The following is an 18,435-nucleotide window of genomic DNA, read 5'->3' as shown; positions in this document are numbered from 1 at the left end:
ACATGTAGTGACATCCAAAACGTTAAGTATGGATGGGAGAAAAGCACTTGCTGCTTATATAGTATGCTTCCATGGCTGCAGAAGAGACTGTACATTTACACATACGGAAAAAGGAGCTTTCAGGGAGCTCCACATCTAAATGCTGATATTAACTACAATGTTTTACTAAAGAAACAAATAGAGAAACATTTACTCTGTCACTAGGGATGATAATGATGATGATTATACACTATCATCTTAAGAAGAAAATGCTGATTACTTTTACTCATTCACAGGCTACATCAGCATTTGATTCTGAAAGGAACCAGTTACAGAGCAAGATATGTAAATTCAACAGATTCCTGGTCAACAATTTTATAAAAGCTGCGGTAAGACCCCTGAAATAAAGGAAATACACCTGTTTTTAGACAATGTAACTATTTTGAGCAGTATAAAGTAGTGTTACATATTTAACCCACAACAACTCCACTCCATTTGTTGTTAACAAATCTTGACCCAAGGAAACCAATTGTATATAGAAAGGATATAAATTCCCCCGCCCCATGTACACACACAGACACACCAGTAATGGGGATAAAAAAAAAAAAAAAAAAACAGAGAAAAAACCCACCAAAAATGATACAGTATTATCATCAGAAGCTAGGAAGATGTTCCTAGCTTAAATCATTAACTATTACCAGGAAGAACGGCTCAACAAAACATCTGTAAAAGGTCAGAGATTAGTATTTTCACCTTTGCAAGCCATCTGATCTGATCTCTATCAAAACTTTCACCACTGTCATAAAGGCAGTAGCAGACAAAAGACCAGATGTGGCTGTGTTACAATAAAACTTTACAAAATGATGAAAAGCTAGATTTGACCGAAAGGTCATAGTTTGCAGATCCCTGATCTAGAGTAAAAAAAAAAATTATTCTAATTTGTAAATATTCTCTAAAATTCAGCTGATTCAAAATGAGTAACTCTAGCCAGCATGTTAATTCATTCCTTTATTCAGAAGAAATTCTAGTTCATCCTAGAGCACATACCAGCGAGTACTGCTGCTCTAAATCTGAAAATTCATGGCAGCATTATCGAAATTTTCTGTGGACTACCAATACCAGTAACTTTTTGGATTTCTTTTTCCAGAATAAACAGTCTCAGTTTGTAATAACAAAGAACCTTTTATATTCTATTACAAGTTAATCACTAAAGGGAGGTTGCCTATAAGCTATACGCACCTTATAACGACCCATCTCCGGGAAACCTCCCAGATAATGAGCATTAAGGTAAAAAAACAAAACAAAAAACAAAAAAAAAAACCTCTGTTCAGCTCACAGGAAACATCTAGGCCAGGCCCACCCTGAACAACTACAGGGAGGCTAACACATCCCCTCCAAAGGCTGATGATGATGTTGTTCAGTTGCTCAGTCGTGTCCAGCTCTTTGAGACCCCATGGGCTGAACCCACCAGGTCTCCTGTGTCCATGAGGCTTTTCCAAGCAAGAATATTGGAGTGGGTTGCCATTTCCTTCTCCAGGGGATCTTCCCAACCTGGGATCGAACCCATATCTCCAGAGTGGGTTCTTTACCACTCAGTCACTGGGGAAAGCCCCAAAAGCTGATGAGAACCACGAAATGTCTGACTTGACTCCCTCCCCACTGACTATAAAAGAAGCCTGAATTCTAAGTCAGGCCAGAGGATTCTATGGGGCATGAGCCTACCATCATCTGTTTGCTGGCTTTCCAAATAAAGTCACTACTCCTTGCCTCAACAACTCATCTCTTAATTTATTGGCCAGTTATATGAGCTTGGACTCAGTGACAAGCTTATTTGTATATTTTTTCTTGGGAGGCGGGGTGGGGAGGCATGCTGCTTGACTTATGAGATCTTAGTTCCCTGACCAGGGATTGAACCCAGGCCCTTGGCAGTGAAAGCCTGGAGTTCTAACCACTGGACCACCATGGAATTCCCCTGCATGGTTGAAAACTCTCTAACAACATATTAATGTGTATGATGATTAATTGTATGTGTCAACATAACTGGACAATGAGGTGTCCTCATATTGGGATGTTTCTATGAGACTATTTTTGGTCTTATATTTAAATTGTAGACTGAGTAAAGCAAATTGCCCTCCATATGTGGAAGGGCCTCCATCAAACCAGCTAAAGGTATGAATAGAACAAAAGGTTGCTGCCGCTGCTGAGTCACTTCAGTCGTGTCTGACTCTGTGTGACCCCATAGACGGCAGCCCACCAGGCTCCCCCGTCCCTGGGATTCTCCAGGCAAGAACACTGGAGTGGGTTGCCATTTCCGTCTCCAATGCATGAAAGTGAAAAGTGAAAGTGAAGTTGCTCAGTCATGTCCGACCCTCAGCGACCCCATGGACTGCAGCCTACCAGGCTCCTCCGTCCATGGGATTTTCCAAGCAAGAGTACTGGAGTGGGGTACCATTGCCTTCTCCGAACAAAAGGCTGACACACCCCCAATAAAGAGAGAATTCTTCCCATCTGAAGGTCTTCAAAACAGAACACTGGCTTTACCCTGTCCTTTGGACTGGAAATGAAACATCAGCTCTTCCTGGACTTCAGGCCTTTCAGCCTTCAGAATGAAACTCTACATTCAGCTCTCCCAGCTCTCAGGCCTTCAAATTCAATTTGGAACTAAACCATTGACTTCCCTGGGTCTCCACCTTGCTGACTCAGCCTGCAGATCTTGGGTCTTGCCAGCCTCCATAATCACATGAATAAATTCCTTACAATAAATCTACTCCTTAAGTTATATAGAGATAGAGAATATAATTTTTTTTTCTTGAGTGCACATAAAACACTCTCCAGGACAGATCATGCCTTATGCCACAAAACAAGTCTCACTACATTTAAGATTTAGAACATACCAAGCCATCTTTTCCAATGATAATGGTATGAAATAATTTAAAGAAGAAAACAGAAAGCTCACAAATACGTGGTGATTAAACAACATGCTCCTAAATTACTATGAGTGAAATGGAAATAAAAAAATTTCTTGAGACAAATGATGGAAACACAACATACCAAAGCTTATGGAATGCAAAAGCAGTTCTAAGAGGTAAATTTATAGTGATAAATGCCAACATTAAGAAAGCTCAAATGAACAATCTAACTTTATACCTTAAGGAGCCAGAAGAAGAACAAACACCAAAGTTAGTAGAAGGAAGGAACTAATTTAGGATTCTAGGCTTTCACTGCCATGGCCCAAGTTCAATCTCTGGTCAGGGAATTGAGATCCCACAAGCCGCGCAATGCAGCAAAAAAAAAAAAAAGAAGCAAGGAACTGATAAGAATCAGAGTAGAAATAAAGGAAATAAAGACTAAAAAAGACAACTGAAAAGATCAATGAAACTAAACGCTATTTTAAAAAGATAAGCTGACAACTGAACGACTATGGAAAAAACAAAAGCCTCAAATACAATCAGAAATGAAAAAGGAGACATTACAACTGCTCACATAGAAATACAAAGATTATAAGAAACTGCTGTGAACAATCATAAGCCAACAAACTGGACAACTTAGAAAAATGAATAAACTCCTAGAAACATACAACCCACCAAGACTAAATCATGAAGATAAAGAAAATCCGAACAGACTGATTACTAGAAATCAATAATCGAAAATCTTTCAACAAAGATACATTCAGGACCAAATGGTTTCAATGAGGAATCCTACCATTTAAAAAATTAATACCAATTATTCTCACACTCTTCAAAAAAATGGAAAGGGAGAGAACAATTCCAAGCTCTTTAAGAAATCATTGTTACCCTATACTGAAGACAGATAAGCACACTACAAGAAAATCACAGGCCATCATCCCCAATAACATAGATACAAATATCTTCAACAAAATAATGGCAAACCTAATTCAGCAGTACATCAAAAGGACCAAACACCATGGTCAAATGAGATTTATTTCAAAGATGCAGGTATGGTTCAACGTGTGCAAATCAATAAAAGTGATATACCACATTAACAACATCAAGCACAGAAATCTATATCAATTCAACAGATGTAGGAAAAGTATTTGACAATATTCAACATCCTTTCAATATAAAACTCTTAACAAATTAGATATAGTGGGAACATACTTCAGCACAATAAAGGCCATACATAACTACCCACAGTTAACATCATATTCAACAGTGAACAGCTGAGGAGCAAGATCAGGAACAAGACAAGGATAGCTACTCTCATCACTTTTATTAATAAAGTACTGGAAGTTCTAGCCAGAGCATTTATACAATTATATAAGAAAAAGAAATAAAGGGCATCCAAATCAGAAAGGAAGAAGTAAAACTGTCTCTATTTGCACATGACATACTTCATACAAAAAACCACCAAAAAACCAAATCAGCAAATTCAATAAACTTACAGCATACGGAAATTAATACACAAAAATCAGTTGTGTTTCTATATACTAACAAACTACTGAAAAGAGACATTAGTAGTTAAGAAAACAATCCCACTTAAAACTGCATCAAAAAGAACACTTGGAAGTAAATTAAACCAAGGAGGTAAAAGATTTGTACATCAAAAATTAGAATACACTGAGATGAAATAAAGTGAAGAAGACAAAAGTGGAAAGATATTTCATGCTCATGAATCAAAAGAATATTGCTAAATTGTTCATACTACCCAAAGCAATCCAAATTCAATGCAATCCTTATAAAAATTTCAAAGGCATTTTTTTACAGAAATAGAAAAAAAAAACTAAAACCACAAAAGACTTTGAATAGCCAACTCAATCCTGAAAAAGAACAAAACTGGAGGCATCAAACTTCTGATTTCAAACTATACTATAAACCTATAGTAATCAAAACAGTATTGTCATTTAAAAAGATTCACAGATCAATGGAATGGAATAGAGAGCCCAGAAATAAACCCATGCATACACAGTGAATTAATTTACTATAAGGGATCCAAGAATATACAAGGGGAAAGGACGGACCGTCTATTCAATAAATGGTGTTAGGAAAACTGGACAGCCACAAGCAAAAGAATGAACTATTCCACCATCTTACGCCATACACAAAAATGAACTCAAAATGAATTAAAGACTTGTACATAAGACGTAAAGCCACAAGACTCCTAGAATAACTATACAGATATGCTCCCTAACATTGGTCTTGCAATGATTTTTTGGATTTTGACACTAACAGCAAAAATAAATGAATGGAACTACATCAAACTAAGGGCATTCCAGGTGGTACTAGTGGTAAAGAACTTGTCTGCCAATGTAGGAGACGTTCAATCCCTGGGTAGGGAAGATCCCCTGGAGGAGAGCATGGCAACCCATTCCAGTATTCTTGCCTGGAGAATTTCATGGCAAGAGGAATTCTGGCAGAGGAGCCTGGCAGGCTGTGTCCATAACGTTGCGAACAGTTGGACATGACTGAAGCAACTGAGCACAGCATGGCACAAATTAAAAAGCTTTTGAACAGTTAAGAAAATTTAAAAAAGAGAGAGGAAGAAGGAAAAAGAAAAGACAAGCTATGGAATGGGAGAAAATATCTGCAAACCATATATCCAATAAGAGGTTAATAACACAAAACATACAAAGAACTTATATAACTCAACAGCTAAAAACCATCCAAATAAACGATGATCTGAATAACATTTTTCCAAAGACACATACACACAACAGAATATTATACAGCCATAAAATGTAAGGAAATCCTGCCATATGCAACAACACGGATGAACCTGGAGGGCATTATGCTAAGTGAAAGGAGCCAGACAAAGAAAGACGACTAGTGCACGGTATAATACATGTGGGATTAAAAAACAAGAGTTGAACTCAAAGAGAGTTGAATGGTAGTTGTCAGGGTCCAAGAAATGGGGAAACTGGGAGAGAATGGCAGGGTGTCTTGCAGTTATAAGATGACTAAGTCTTAGAATCTAATGTAGAATACAATGACTACAGTTAACAACACTGTGTAAGCGAAATTTGCTAAGAGAATAAAACTTAAATGTTCTCAACTGAAAAAAAAAAAAGTAAACAGTGAGGTGATGGATATGTTAATCAACTCTAATCAGAATCCTTTCACAATGTACACACAAACCAAATCATCACTTTTTCACCTTAATACATTACAATTTATCAATTATATCTCAACGAAGCTAAAGAAAAAAAGAATCCAACATTTGGGAGAATGGGTCTTTGGAATGTTCTTTAAGCATTATTTCTAATAAGGAACTATTACAAATAAACCCCAAAAGGGAGAAAGGAACAGAATCTAGGCCATTAAAATAATGAAGATATAAAAGTCTAAAATGCTTATATTATCAATCTAAGTAAGATATAAAATACAATAAATGGGAAATTAAAAAATAACCTCAGATTTCATATCATCTAGGAATTCTCTGAACTCGTTTTTTTGCCTGTTTCTAGCTTAGCATTCACTATATCAAATTAAAAGTTACCTGTGCAAGTATCTGTCCTCCTTCTAGACTGTAGTAATATTCACTAAGGGCAGGGACGAGTGTTCCAGACTTGACTCAGTGCTGCAGCCAGCATATATACAGCAAAGAGTCAAACAAACAAAAAATGCACAGAGCAACTGGAAAGAAGTACATCAAAATACTACTTGCAGTTTTTCCTAGATGGTAGGATTATCAGTAATTTGACTCTTATGCTTTGTATTATTACTTTAATAATCAGAAAAATAGGTTTTTTTTTAATGCTTAACCCCACCAATAACAAACCAAATAATTTAGTTATTAAGTACCTCAGCGATTCTATACCTGTGCTAAGTAACTATTAATGAAAGCCTTTGGAGATATGTTTTCCTGGAAAGGGTACTCAACTTATATGGCCTATTTTGGAACAAAATGGGTACATTCTAACATGTAAATCAAAGTACCATAACTTTTTAAAAATTGTTCAAAAATTCAAAATTACATATTAATGTTCATAAACTGAATTAGATTTCTACATTTAAAAAGAAAAAAATTTCTTCAAATTCAAAATAAAGAATTTAGAACAGACTGGTTCTTTGTTTTGGTTGATAGCTACAAGTCTGTATCAATAATACCACAATTAATTTAGTCCAGTAGCAGAAACAAATTAGGAAGCTTTTTAAAGCTGTAGGAGAGTCTACCAGGGAAACAAAGTAACTCAAACATTTTGACAAAAGACTGGTGCACTTTTCATAGGAAGGTATTCTCATCAAAAGAACTTTAGAAAAAGAAAGCATAAGTCCAATCACGTCAGACAAATTATTTGATCAGTCAGTGGGGAAAACATGTCCTACTCAGAATAGCATCTTATTCCTTTAAATCAGTAAGACATTTTAATTTACTTATGATAGTATCACAATGCTCTTATTTTTGCTAAACTTTTCCTTTTAAAGGAACAAGAGATTCATTCAGATTTCCCAAAATGGCAGAAGAATCATGAAATGACCAAATTATCTATAGAAATTGATCTCCTCCAGGCTGCATTCACATTTGTCTTCTCCTTTAAATATAACTACAGTTTTTTTAAAGGACACGGTATTTTATATGCCTAGAACACTGGAGATAATTAACAAAATGTCATGATTAAAATAACATTCTAAGCTTTAATTCAGATTGATTGAATTCAACTTGAGAAGAATGACATGCTGTATCTCTAGTCAACATAATCCAGAATCACAAAGCAGTCAGAACTAGACATGACATGAATACGCTTACCAAGTGATATAAGGAAAATTTTTTCACCCAATTGTTATAAGACTACACTACTAAAATGGGAGTTACTCAATTTCTAGATATGGGCACTTTAAAAATAACTTAAAATAAGGCTCAGTGATCTCTGAAATAAAATCTTACCTAGGTCCTATCATATTACAGTAACTGAATGACTATGTAGAATCTGCTCTCCCTAGAGAAAAGAGCATTTCTATAAGAACAGCAAAAATTCCCAAGACACCGTGCATTGGGACTTCTCTTTGGAAGACAATATGTTACATTTTTTAACACCAATTTTGATTATTTTAAATAGAATACTAAATACATTAAATATTAAATGTCCAGTATTTAAATACTAAATAGAATATTAAATATTAACTTATTTAATAACTATTAATATTTCTCACACTGGAAAAAACAGGAAGATGAACATCAAATGAATAAGTTATCTATTATATATTCTTTCTGAAGCTTCTTTTCTAAATTGGAAGCAAAAATTCATACAATATCAAGTCTTCCATAATATGCTAACATAACTGTAACTGCATTTAGAAGAACTAACCTTACTGAATTTTAAAAATGACAACACTAAGCCGAAAAACAAAAATTGACAAAGCAGATTTATAGTTTTAAATAAAAAGCTGAATATATAATACAAACCATGAATACAAAGTACAGTGTTTTTCTTAAATGCAGGTTATCACCATTCAGTGCATTGAGACCAACTCTTTTTAATAAAACAGAACAAAATGGAAAATATCAAAGCATATTTACCCTTATTTGACATAAGATAAACAAATCTCATGATATAACATCTCTGAAATGTTAACAAGTACAAAGCACTTCTGCACAAAGTTCAGAACAGTAGCCTTCAACTGCCCCATTCTATTATCAGTAGAAACCAAGTTAAAAAGAAAGAAACCCAGGGAACACAACCAAAAACCTTCTTTTCCTTATCTCATATGTCTAATCAGTTTCTGAACCTCTTCAGTCCATTTTAGACATATTCACTGAATTACGTCTCTCCTCTCCTTCCCACTGTCACAGATTATGGCTTCTGGCTCAACTGCTAGACAGACCTCCTGCTGCGGCGGCTGCCCAAGCCAGCCTCTACCCTACTATCAGAAAATACACTTACATCATTCTTTTGCTTACAAAAGTCTGTGGGTTCCTTACTGCATATTAAATAAAACTCAAACTCCTTAACTTTGGCAAAGTTCTTCATCAACTGGCAACCTCATTTTCTAACACTTTACAACTCCTACCTCCCCAGCTCCAGCTCCCAACACTCTATAGCCGCACATACCTAACCACTGCCTCCAAAGAGATCAGGTCCTTTCTGACTCCAAGCTACTTCTCCTCTCTCTCTTCTTTAAGAGTCTCGATTCAGAATTAACTTGCTCTAAATGTTTTCTCTGATTCTTTCAGGGAGTATTAAAATAACTACTACTTTGTACTCTCCCAATATATCATTTAAAATACCATAACAACATTTACTAATCTATATTAACTCATATTTATATGACTTTCTTCCTCCTTACCAAATAGGAACAGTGAAAGGCAACTTTTTTTAGTCTCTAGCACAGAGCTGCACATTTAAGACAGGGTCTCAATAAATGCAGTGTTATAACCACTGGGTAACCAATAAATGTTCCTAGTATAAAATAAAATTTTGGAAGGTTTATAATTAGATCTTAAAAATATTCTTTCTTTTAGAAGGATTAAAACAGGGTTGGGGGGTGGGTTGGTAGTCTATTTTAAAATCCAGGAAATTTTAAGCTATCCCTTGAGACAGTGTACATTTAAGCATCTATTTAAAGATCAGTAAATATTTTCCAAGGCAGCTAAAAAAAAAAAGAGAGAAAAAAACTAATAATTAAAAGTGATTTGAGGGGCTGTTGGCCTAAATTTCTAAAAAATGGGGGAAAACAATCTTCAAAAATCATAAAAGGCACTAAAAAAGTCACCAAAAAATTAAATAGAAGATTAAAACACAGAAAAATATCCACATTAATAGTAATCAGGAAAAGAGAAACAGAAAATCCACCCCACTGGAGAATACCTAGGTAAAGTGACAAAAAGCTAATACCATAGAGGTATCTGTTATTCATCCCACTCTTCTACTTCAATTCAGTACTGTTTATCTCTAGGGTAAGTGACTCCAATTACCTTAATTTTTCTTTAATTATAGAATTAATAGCATAGCATAGTGGGAAAAAATGTGGACTATGAAACTAGACTGCCTGGGTTCGAGTTACGTACCACTCTCAGAAGCAGTGAAATCTTGAGTAAGTCAGTTAGCCAATCTGTGCCTCCATTTCTTCATATGTAAAAAGAGGAGAAAAAATTATAGTGTCTATCTTTTAGAGCTATTGTGATAACTGAGTTAATATGCAAAGATATTTTTCAAAGGGCTAAACATAAAAACAGACACATAGATCAATGGAACAGAATAAAAGGCCCAGGAATATTCTCCTCAATAAATGGTATTGAGAAAACGGGACAACCACATGCAAAAGAATGAAACTAGACTTTATCTAACACCACATATAAAAATCAACTCATTGGGTTAAAAAATGTAAGACTTGAAACCATAAAAGTCCTAGAAGAAAACACATGGGGTAAGCTCCTTGACATCAGAATTGGCAATGTTTTTTTTGGATGTGACATCAAAAACAAAGGCAACAAAAAGCAAAAATAAAAAGTATACTACATCAAACTAAAACGCTTCTGCACAGCAAAGGAAATTATCAACAAAATGAAAAGGCAATCTGTTGAATGGGAGAAAATATTTGCAAGTCATCCATCTGACAAGGGGTTAATATCCAAAAGAGAGAACTAACTCACACAACTCAATAGGAAAAACAATAATAATAATAATAATCTGATTTAAAATGGGGAAAGGAACTAAATAAATATTTCTCTAAAGAAGCTATACAAGGGCAACAGCCATGTGAAAAGGTGATTCAGATCACTAAGTGCAGGGAAATGCAATTCAGAACCACTATGAGATCTTCATTCCTATTAGAATGGCTACTATCAAAAACATAATAACAAGTGTTTGCAAAAATGTAGAGAACAGAGAAACCTTGTACACCATTGGTGGGCATGTAAACTGGTACAGCCACCACAGGACAGTATGGAGGCTACCCATACTGAAACTAAAAATACAACTATCATATGATCCAGCAATCCACACTTCTGGGTATACATCCAAAGAAAACACAATCACTGTCCCAAAGAGATATTAATATCTACATCCCCCACCCCACCCCCACCGTGTTCACTGCTGTATTATTTATAATAGCCAAAACACAGAAACTACTAAAGGGCCCATCAACAGAGGAATGACTAAAGAAACTGTGTTTGTACAGAATGGAATATTATTCGGCCACAAAAGAAGAAAATCCTGCCATTTGTTGCAAGGTGAATGGACCTTGAGAACATCACACTAAGTCAAATAAATACCCAGAGACAAATGCTGTATAATCTCATTTACACACAGAATCAAAACAAAACTCATAAAGACAGGCAACAGACTGGAGGCTTCCAGGAGCAGGGAGTGGGAGGGTGGGAGAAAAGGATGAAAGCCGTAAAAAAGTAGAAACTTCCAGGTATAAGATAAATAAGTTTGGGGATATAATGTACAGCATTGTGACTATAGTTAACAGTACTATACCATATATTTGAAAGTTACTAAGAGAGTAAATCTTAAAAGTTCTCATCACAAGGGAAAAAAACTATTAATATGTGTGGTGATGGATGTTAACTAAGCTTATTATGGTAATAATTTTGAAATATATAGATATTTCATTCACTATATTGTATACCTTAAACTAATACAATGTTATATATCAATTACATCTCAATCAAACTGGGGGGAAAAAATCCACCTCAATTTAAGTTAATTGGCTTTCCTGCATTTAAGGATTTCAATAAATTGAAGTTTAAATAATTAGCAGCTAGTATTCTTTGCATTCTAAATATAAAAATGATATCTGGAAGTTACTCATTAACTATTATTATTAAAACTACTATTATTAGTATTAGTACTAAAATTATTAATAAAACTAATTTTTAAAAACATTACCTACCACCAAAGTTATAACACTATATAGTCTTCAAATGTGGTTCTAAATTTTCTTATTTGCAATTTGAGTATAACAAGGAAGAGCTTTAAACTAGGTTGGTTCCAGCTGAGGTTAAAATTAACTCAATAAGGCCAAGATCAGATGAAAATAAATGGTTCACCTTTCACGTAAAAAGTGTGAATCCAAACCAGTAATATTCTCATCATGTAAGACAAGGAACTCAGGAGGGTTAAGGTAGCAAACAATATAGGTAAGACTATCTCTTTCTATGAAAAAAATTTTATGTGCTTGTTGATTTCATATGTGGAGAGGCCACAGATATCCTATCTTATATTCTGGTTACATGAAATGCTGTATTCAAAACAGTATTTTTGGAGCTATTTGGAATGAAGGCCACATAACTAATTTAGTCTCTCAAAAAGCCTTTGTTTCTATCTATAACCTGGAAAAAATAGGTATGATTAAAAACTAGTAAGAGGTTTTTTTAATAAAACCACTATAAACAGGAGGGAATATAACAAGTGGTATTCCAGAGAGGTTTACCTCTGTCTTTGAATGCAACTATTTCATAATATCAATTAATAGAGAAAATATTCTACATGGTAGCAAATTAAGTCCAAACTTAAGAAGGATCATCAGCACCCAGGAAGAAATAAACGTCCCAATAAAAATAAACACTGCTAAATAAAGTTGCTAGACCTAATGAAAATTCACATAGCCACTGGTCTCCAATGAAAGCAGAGTAAGCTCATTATTTCTCAGTCTTTAATTTTCCAATACTTAAGAGCCAAAACTAAAACAGAACTTCAGTTTTAAAACACTCCAAAATAAAGTTTTGACAAAATTTATAAAATTACACCCCCAAATTTAAAAACTTCATTTCCAGTCAAACTTCTCAGTACATTATTCTTAAAAGGAGATAGGATGTGCAGAATTAATGAAAAAGCTTCAAAAAAGCTTCAGTAATGTCATGATAAAGCAATGTTCATTGACTGTGATCTATAAACACACGATCTCTGCCTCTACACGACAGTAAAACCACCTCATAGAAAACTTTACACTTTACATGATACGTAGTCCATGTAGTCTCTGAGGTGGTTGTTTCATCCCATTCTTTCAGAAGGTTAGTCAAAAACTAGAGTTCACTTCAGAATTCTGAACTTTAGTACTGAAACAGCATCAATAAAGCAATGAAGACATCTACTATATAAAGAGGGCATAAAACTTCCTGATCTTAAATCTACTCTCTTTAAAGTAATTTAAAATCTCTTTAAAGTAATTTAAAGCTTTACCCAGTTCAGATGCCCTGGGCAGAATCCTATAGTCAAGATTCAGCCAACTGTTCAGCGTGAGGAGTTCCAGGAGACACTACCCCTAGTTTCAAAACTGAATGTCCCAGGCAAACCCAAACACTTGGTCACCCTAGCCTGACTAAGTGGTAAGGGCAAAGAAAGCCACCCAAACACTTACTAAGCACTTATATACCAATCCTATAAATCCAATAAAATGGGCTGATTGGATTAGAGGATCTTTAATCCCTACTAGTCTAAACATTTTAAAGCTCTCACTGAAACTAGGCAGTGGCACTGATCTATTCTCCCTGTCACATCTTACTTGGCCTCTTGGAAGCATGTGACTCTGACTCTTCCAGAAGGTTAGCTTTTGACTCTTGACTCCTTCCTTCAGTCTTCTCTCCTCTGGAACATTACACTCTCCCAGTTTCACTCCTACTCACTGGTGGCTGCTCCTTCACGGTCTCTCTGTGGCTGATCTTCTTCCTCTATCTGACTAGAAAACGTTAACCTCTGCTGTCTTCTGGATACTCTATGTGATCGTGTTTAAACACCATGTTCAAACTCTCTACCTCCAGCTCTCCCACCTCCCCACTGAGATCCAGACTTCTATGCCCAACATCTCACCTGAACCTCTAAAACACAACTCAAACTCCATCCGGGACTAAAACAGAACTCTTAATTCTACTTACTCCCTCACCTTCCCCACCTTACGAAATGACACTACCATCCATTACAATTACTGAAGCCACCACTAAGACTTCATCTTTGATTCCTCTTTTCTTCATTTGCCACCTCCAAGCCATCCGTAAATCCTGTTAGCTCGATTTCTCAAGTATATTCCAGACTCACTCTGTTCTCTCCAGTCCACTCTTACCACTCTAATCCAAACCATCATCTTTCACCCAATAACTGCAGTGACCTATCAACCAGTTTCTCTGCTACCAATCTTTTCTGCATCCCACCACAATTTCCTCCTCCCACGAAACAGCCAGGAGTGATCTATCAACGCCTAACGTCTGCTTCATCTCCCCAGTATGTAGAACAAAAAACAAGGTCTGCCTTGCAGTAGCACTCAGTGTGCTAAGTGAAAGAACGAACAGTCATCTCCCTAACCATCCAAAACTGCCTTCCCCTCACATAGAATAGAACCTAAAATTCTTTCAAATTCTTACAGGACTCCCTCACCTCATATCCCTGGTCACTATGCTCCAGACTCACTGATATTCTTCAAATTCCCCAAATTCATTTCTAGCCTGGAGCTGTTTATTTACCCTCTGCCTGAACACTCCTGCCCTAATGTCTGGCTCCTCATCACTCAGGTCTCAGAGCAATGTTACCTCCTCAGAGAGGCCTTGTCTACCCAGATCCACCCATCCTATATCATCTCACTCAGCTCCCTTTTCTTCATAGTACTTAACATTAGCTGAATCATCGTGTTGTTGGTTTACTTACAAACCGTTTCCTCCCTACTAGCATGTAAGTTCCCTTGGAGCTGGGAACGTTCCTGTTCAATGTTGCACTCCCAGAGGCCAGTACAATGCCTACCACACAATACATACTGAAAGAATGACTCAAGTTTACCAAGTAGTTATGTACGTGCCAAGCACTATGCTAGGTAACAATGAATTTTTTTAAAGAAAAATAGAAAATGCAAGTAAAATATTAGTATGAAGAGCAATTTGATGTTCTTTTATGTTGATCATCCCCATTCTTAAAATGACCGTATACAATAAATCCCACCCTGTAGAATATTATTTTGCCAGTGTAAATATATATATCCTTAAAGTAATAATAATAATTAGCATATCATTATACCTTTAGAAGGTATCTAAATGATTGCATTATTCACTTTTAATACACAATTTGAGGGAACTAATTAAGATAAAATGCAGTAAAATCTGAGAGCCTTCATTTCATCTTCTCAAGTACACACAGACACATCTGATCCAGTCAGGAAACTTGAGACTGTAAAATACCTTCTGTTCTCAACATACAGAAACATTCACAACAGAGGCTGTCAACTCACCATTTATTTCCTGGCCTCAGATTAGTTTACCACCTTCATCAAGCCAAGAAGCTATCAGTAATAATCAGGTTCATTTCACAAAAGTCATTACTAAAGCTGAGATTAACCACTCATCCCTGAAAGCCTATTATAAAAGAACATGCTCAACTGAGTTTAGGCAGAAGAGTTATGTTTCACTGGTATCATTGTACTTTTGGGTTCATTTAATTCAAAACCACAGAAATACTTAGTATTTGACATAATCATACCAGTTACTACCACCATCATTATGACATCACTAAACACCTTATAGCCAGGCATCAACTAGGGAGAGGCAGTAAGGCACTAAGGCTCTAGGCACTCAAATGACACTTCTTCAGATCGGGTGAGTATTTTCTATAACATTTTAATTTTAGCAGACTTTAAAACTGTCATATCCTACCTCCAAATGTTTTAAGGATTAAATATATTAATACTTTGAAAGTATGATTTATAAAAAGCAACAAATTCAATATAATTAAGTGCAAGTACTCAAAATATCACCATATCATACTAGATGTTTAAACCTAAGGGAAATAATCCAGCTTTCATCCACCTTTAAAACTATTATACATTTTGAATAATGGAGTATTCTCAAATACACTCAACCAAATCATAAAAAACATAACACATGTTCTACTTAAAATTAAGTTTTCTATGTATTCAAAATGGATAACCCTAAAGGATCTATTGTATAGCTAGCTAATGGAACTCTATTCAGTGTTATGTGCCAGTCTGGATGGGAGGAGGTTTAGGGAAGAATGGATACATGTATATGTATGGCTGAATCCCTTTGCTGTTTACCTGAAACTATCACAACATTGTTAATCGGCTATATTCCAATACCAAAAAAAAGTTGAAAGTTTGAAAAAATTAAAATAAAAGCAGGCAAAGGAAAATAAAATAAAATTAGCTTTCTAACCACACTTGCCAATCAAAACGGTGGGGAGGGGCACTTTTGCTTGATCTTTGCATGGGAATGTTAAGAAAATACTCATTTTATTTTCATTTATAACAGTTATCTTTGTAAAGCTGAAAAACTGTGGATAAAGCCAAAGCAAAATTAAATCCTACAGCAAAGGTCCAAAGTTCAGTACTTAACATACCCACTAGTTATTCCTACTTGTTTTAATTGCCATTACCTTAAAAAGAAAAGTTTTCTCCCATTTTTTAAAACTGGTTCTGTATTATCTTTGGTTTTCTCTTTAGTCTAGTTGTCTGTTGTTTAGTTGTTGCGTCCAACTTTGCAACTCCACGGACTGTAGCCATCAGGCTCCCGCCCATGGGATTTCCTAGGCAATAATACTAGAGTGGATTGCCATTTCTTTCTCCAGGGGATCTTCTGGACCCAGGGATCGAACCTGTGTCTCTTGCACTAGCAGGCAGATTGGTCTAGTTACATAACTGTATAAACAAACTAGTTTTTGGACATCTAGGATTAACCCACATATTGAGACAAACTCATTTAAATACTAGAAATTATTTATGTATCCCTGTCTTAACACTGGCCCTCAAAACCAAAATGACTGATAATAAATTCAATCAGAAGACTGGTTCCTTCTGCTTTCAGAAAAGCTCTAAAATCACTCAAGGTAGTCAAAAGGTAATATTGGGCAGTGTTTCAAATATACAAATTTTCTTTAAATTCTAAGGGAAAAAATGCCTACATGAACCAACCCAGAGGTCATTATTTTGACCTTCACCACCTGCTCATTTGCTAAAGAAACCACACTTAAGTTTTACAAATGAGGTACAAATTAAGCTACAAAAATAATTTTAAAGGTTTGCTTTACTTAAGAAGAGAATAAACATAAATAATTACATTACTATTCTGTAAAAGTAAGCTATTCTTAGCACACAGCTGAAGAAAAATTGTATTGGAAAGACATGCCCTGACTTACCAAAGATTTATTACTGTCAAAGATTAGATAAAATAAATGTGTTATAAAGACATACTGTCTGAATTTACTAAATTTGGATATTTATAAAGTATCTTCTTCCACAATATTCTTTGACACAGCAAAAGTTTAGAGGCTGCAATATAACCTCCAAGTCCTTTATTCAGTTAATTAACAATTTCTAAGCACTACGATGTTTTCTTCTCCCTAAAAAACAATGGAATAAATGGATACAATGCTTGGATGATATTATGCCTTCAAACATGTTATTATAACAAATAAAAATAAATTTTAAGAGGTTAATTTGCAAAGACATTACAGATGGCTTCTGACATATACAGATAAATTGAAACCACTCCCTCCAGCCTCTGGGGATAATGAAGTGCCTTCTCACTGACTGAAGTTACTGTGATTGCAGAATTTGTAAATAACCAATGAGTATCAGAAACCTCTTAACTCCTGTCTCCTCCTCTTACGACAAATGGTATAAATTATAGAGAAAATAATTTCCTACTTTTTTTTTTTTTTTACTAAACTCATGCCTACATTAAATTATCTTATTTCTAAAAGCATTGCAGGACCAAATTTAAGAGAACAATTTCAAATCTAACTCTGAATTTGAAAGTTTATTTATGTCTAGATCTAATGGTACATTATGCCACTACAGTTAAAAGTGTATTATTATATGCTTGAAATGTTAAGAGGGTAAATCTTAAAGTTTTCTCACCAAACACATGACACACAAAAAACCTGTAACTATAAGGTGATGGATAGGTCAACTAGTTGGCTGTGGAGATCATTTCACAATGTGTATATACACATGTATATATCAAAACCAAGTTGCACATATTAAGTATATTACAATTTCTAAATGTCAATTACACCCTGAGAAAATAAACCTGAGAAAATTATCTGTCTAAAAAAAAAAATCACTAATTTTTAAAGTATCACAGAACTGTATTATTTGAAATTTTAATAGAAATCTGAGTTTGTGTCTGATATTTTTTAAATAGCAAAAATACTACCAACAAAAAACCACTTCCAAATATTGTTTTGTTTGCAAATCGCCTTGAAAATGTATACTAAAATGTCAGTTACACAAGTAGAGCTCAAACATTTTGTGTAACAAGAGGTTACCTAACAGAGGAGTCCTAGAAGCACCTGGAGTTGCAGGAAAATTTTTGTGTATGTACATATGGCGGCTTTTTCTGGATAAATGATCCATATAACTTGCAGCTTCTGGGGCGCAGGGAGGGGAGGTGGGTGGCTCAAAATACAATTAAGATTAAATTAAAGCGCCTGAAAAAAAAACAGCCAACGTCATGTAACTTGTCAATATCAGATAACCAAGTCTTATTTTCTACATTCCTAATCAGGAGACGATTTATTCTAATTTGGTGGCTCCTACACAACTTTCAAGTGATGCA

General features: G+C 35.1%; 1 protein-coding gene across 10 annotated transcripts in view; it reads right to left on the bottom strand.

Moving 5' to 3' along the window:
- The window catches only part of CEP85L (centrosomal protein 85L), a 161,311-nt gene that overhangs the window by 128,581 nt on the left and 14,295 nt on the right, over positions 1-18,435 (bottom strand). For 5 of the 10 annotated variants that reach the window (XM_086317128.1, XM_086317130.1, XM_086317136.1 and 2 more), the window contains exon 2: positions 18,146-18,307. The exons of the other annotated variants lie outside the window; for them this stretch is intronic. In XM_086317128.1, the coding sequence (XP_086173254.1) occupies positions 18,146-18,233 (88 nt within the window). In that variant the 5' untranslated portion in view covers positions 18,234-18,307. The remainder of the gene's footprint in view (positions 1-18,145; positions 18,308-18,435) is intronic. 10 annotated transcript variants of the gene reach the window in all.

The sequence above is a fragment of the Bos grunniens genome, chromosome 9 (genome assembly GCF_055505025.1).
Source record: "Bos grunniens cultivar Pamir isolate PY7600 chromosome 9, Bosgru_T2T1.0, whole genome shotgun sequence".
Lineage (NCBI taxonomy): Eukaryota > Metazoa > Chordata > Mammalia > Artiodactyla > Bovidae > Bos > Bos grunniens.
The sequence above is the reverse complement of the archived record's forward strand: the minus strand, read 5'-3'. Positions and strand labels throughout refer to the sequence as shown.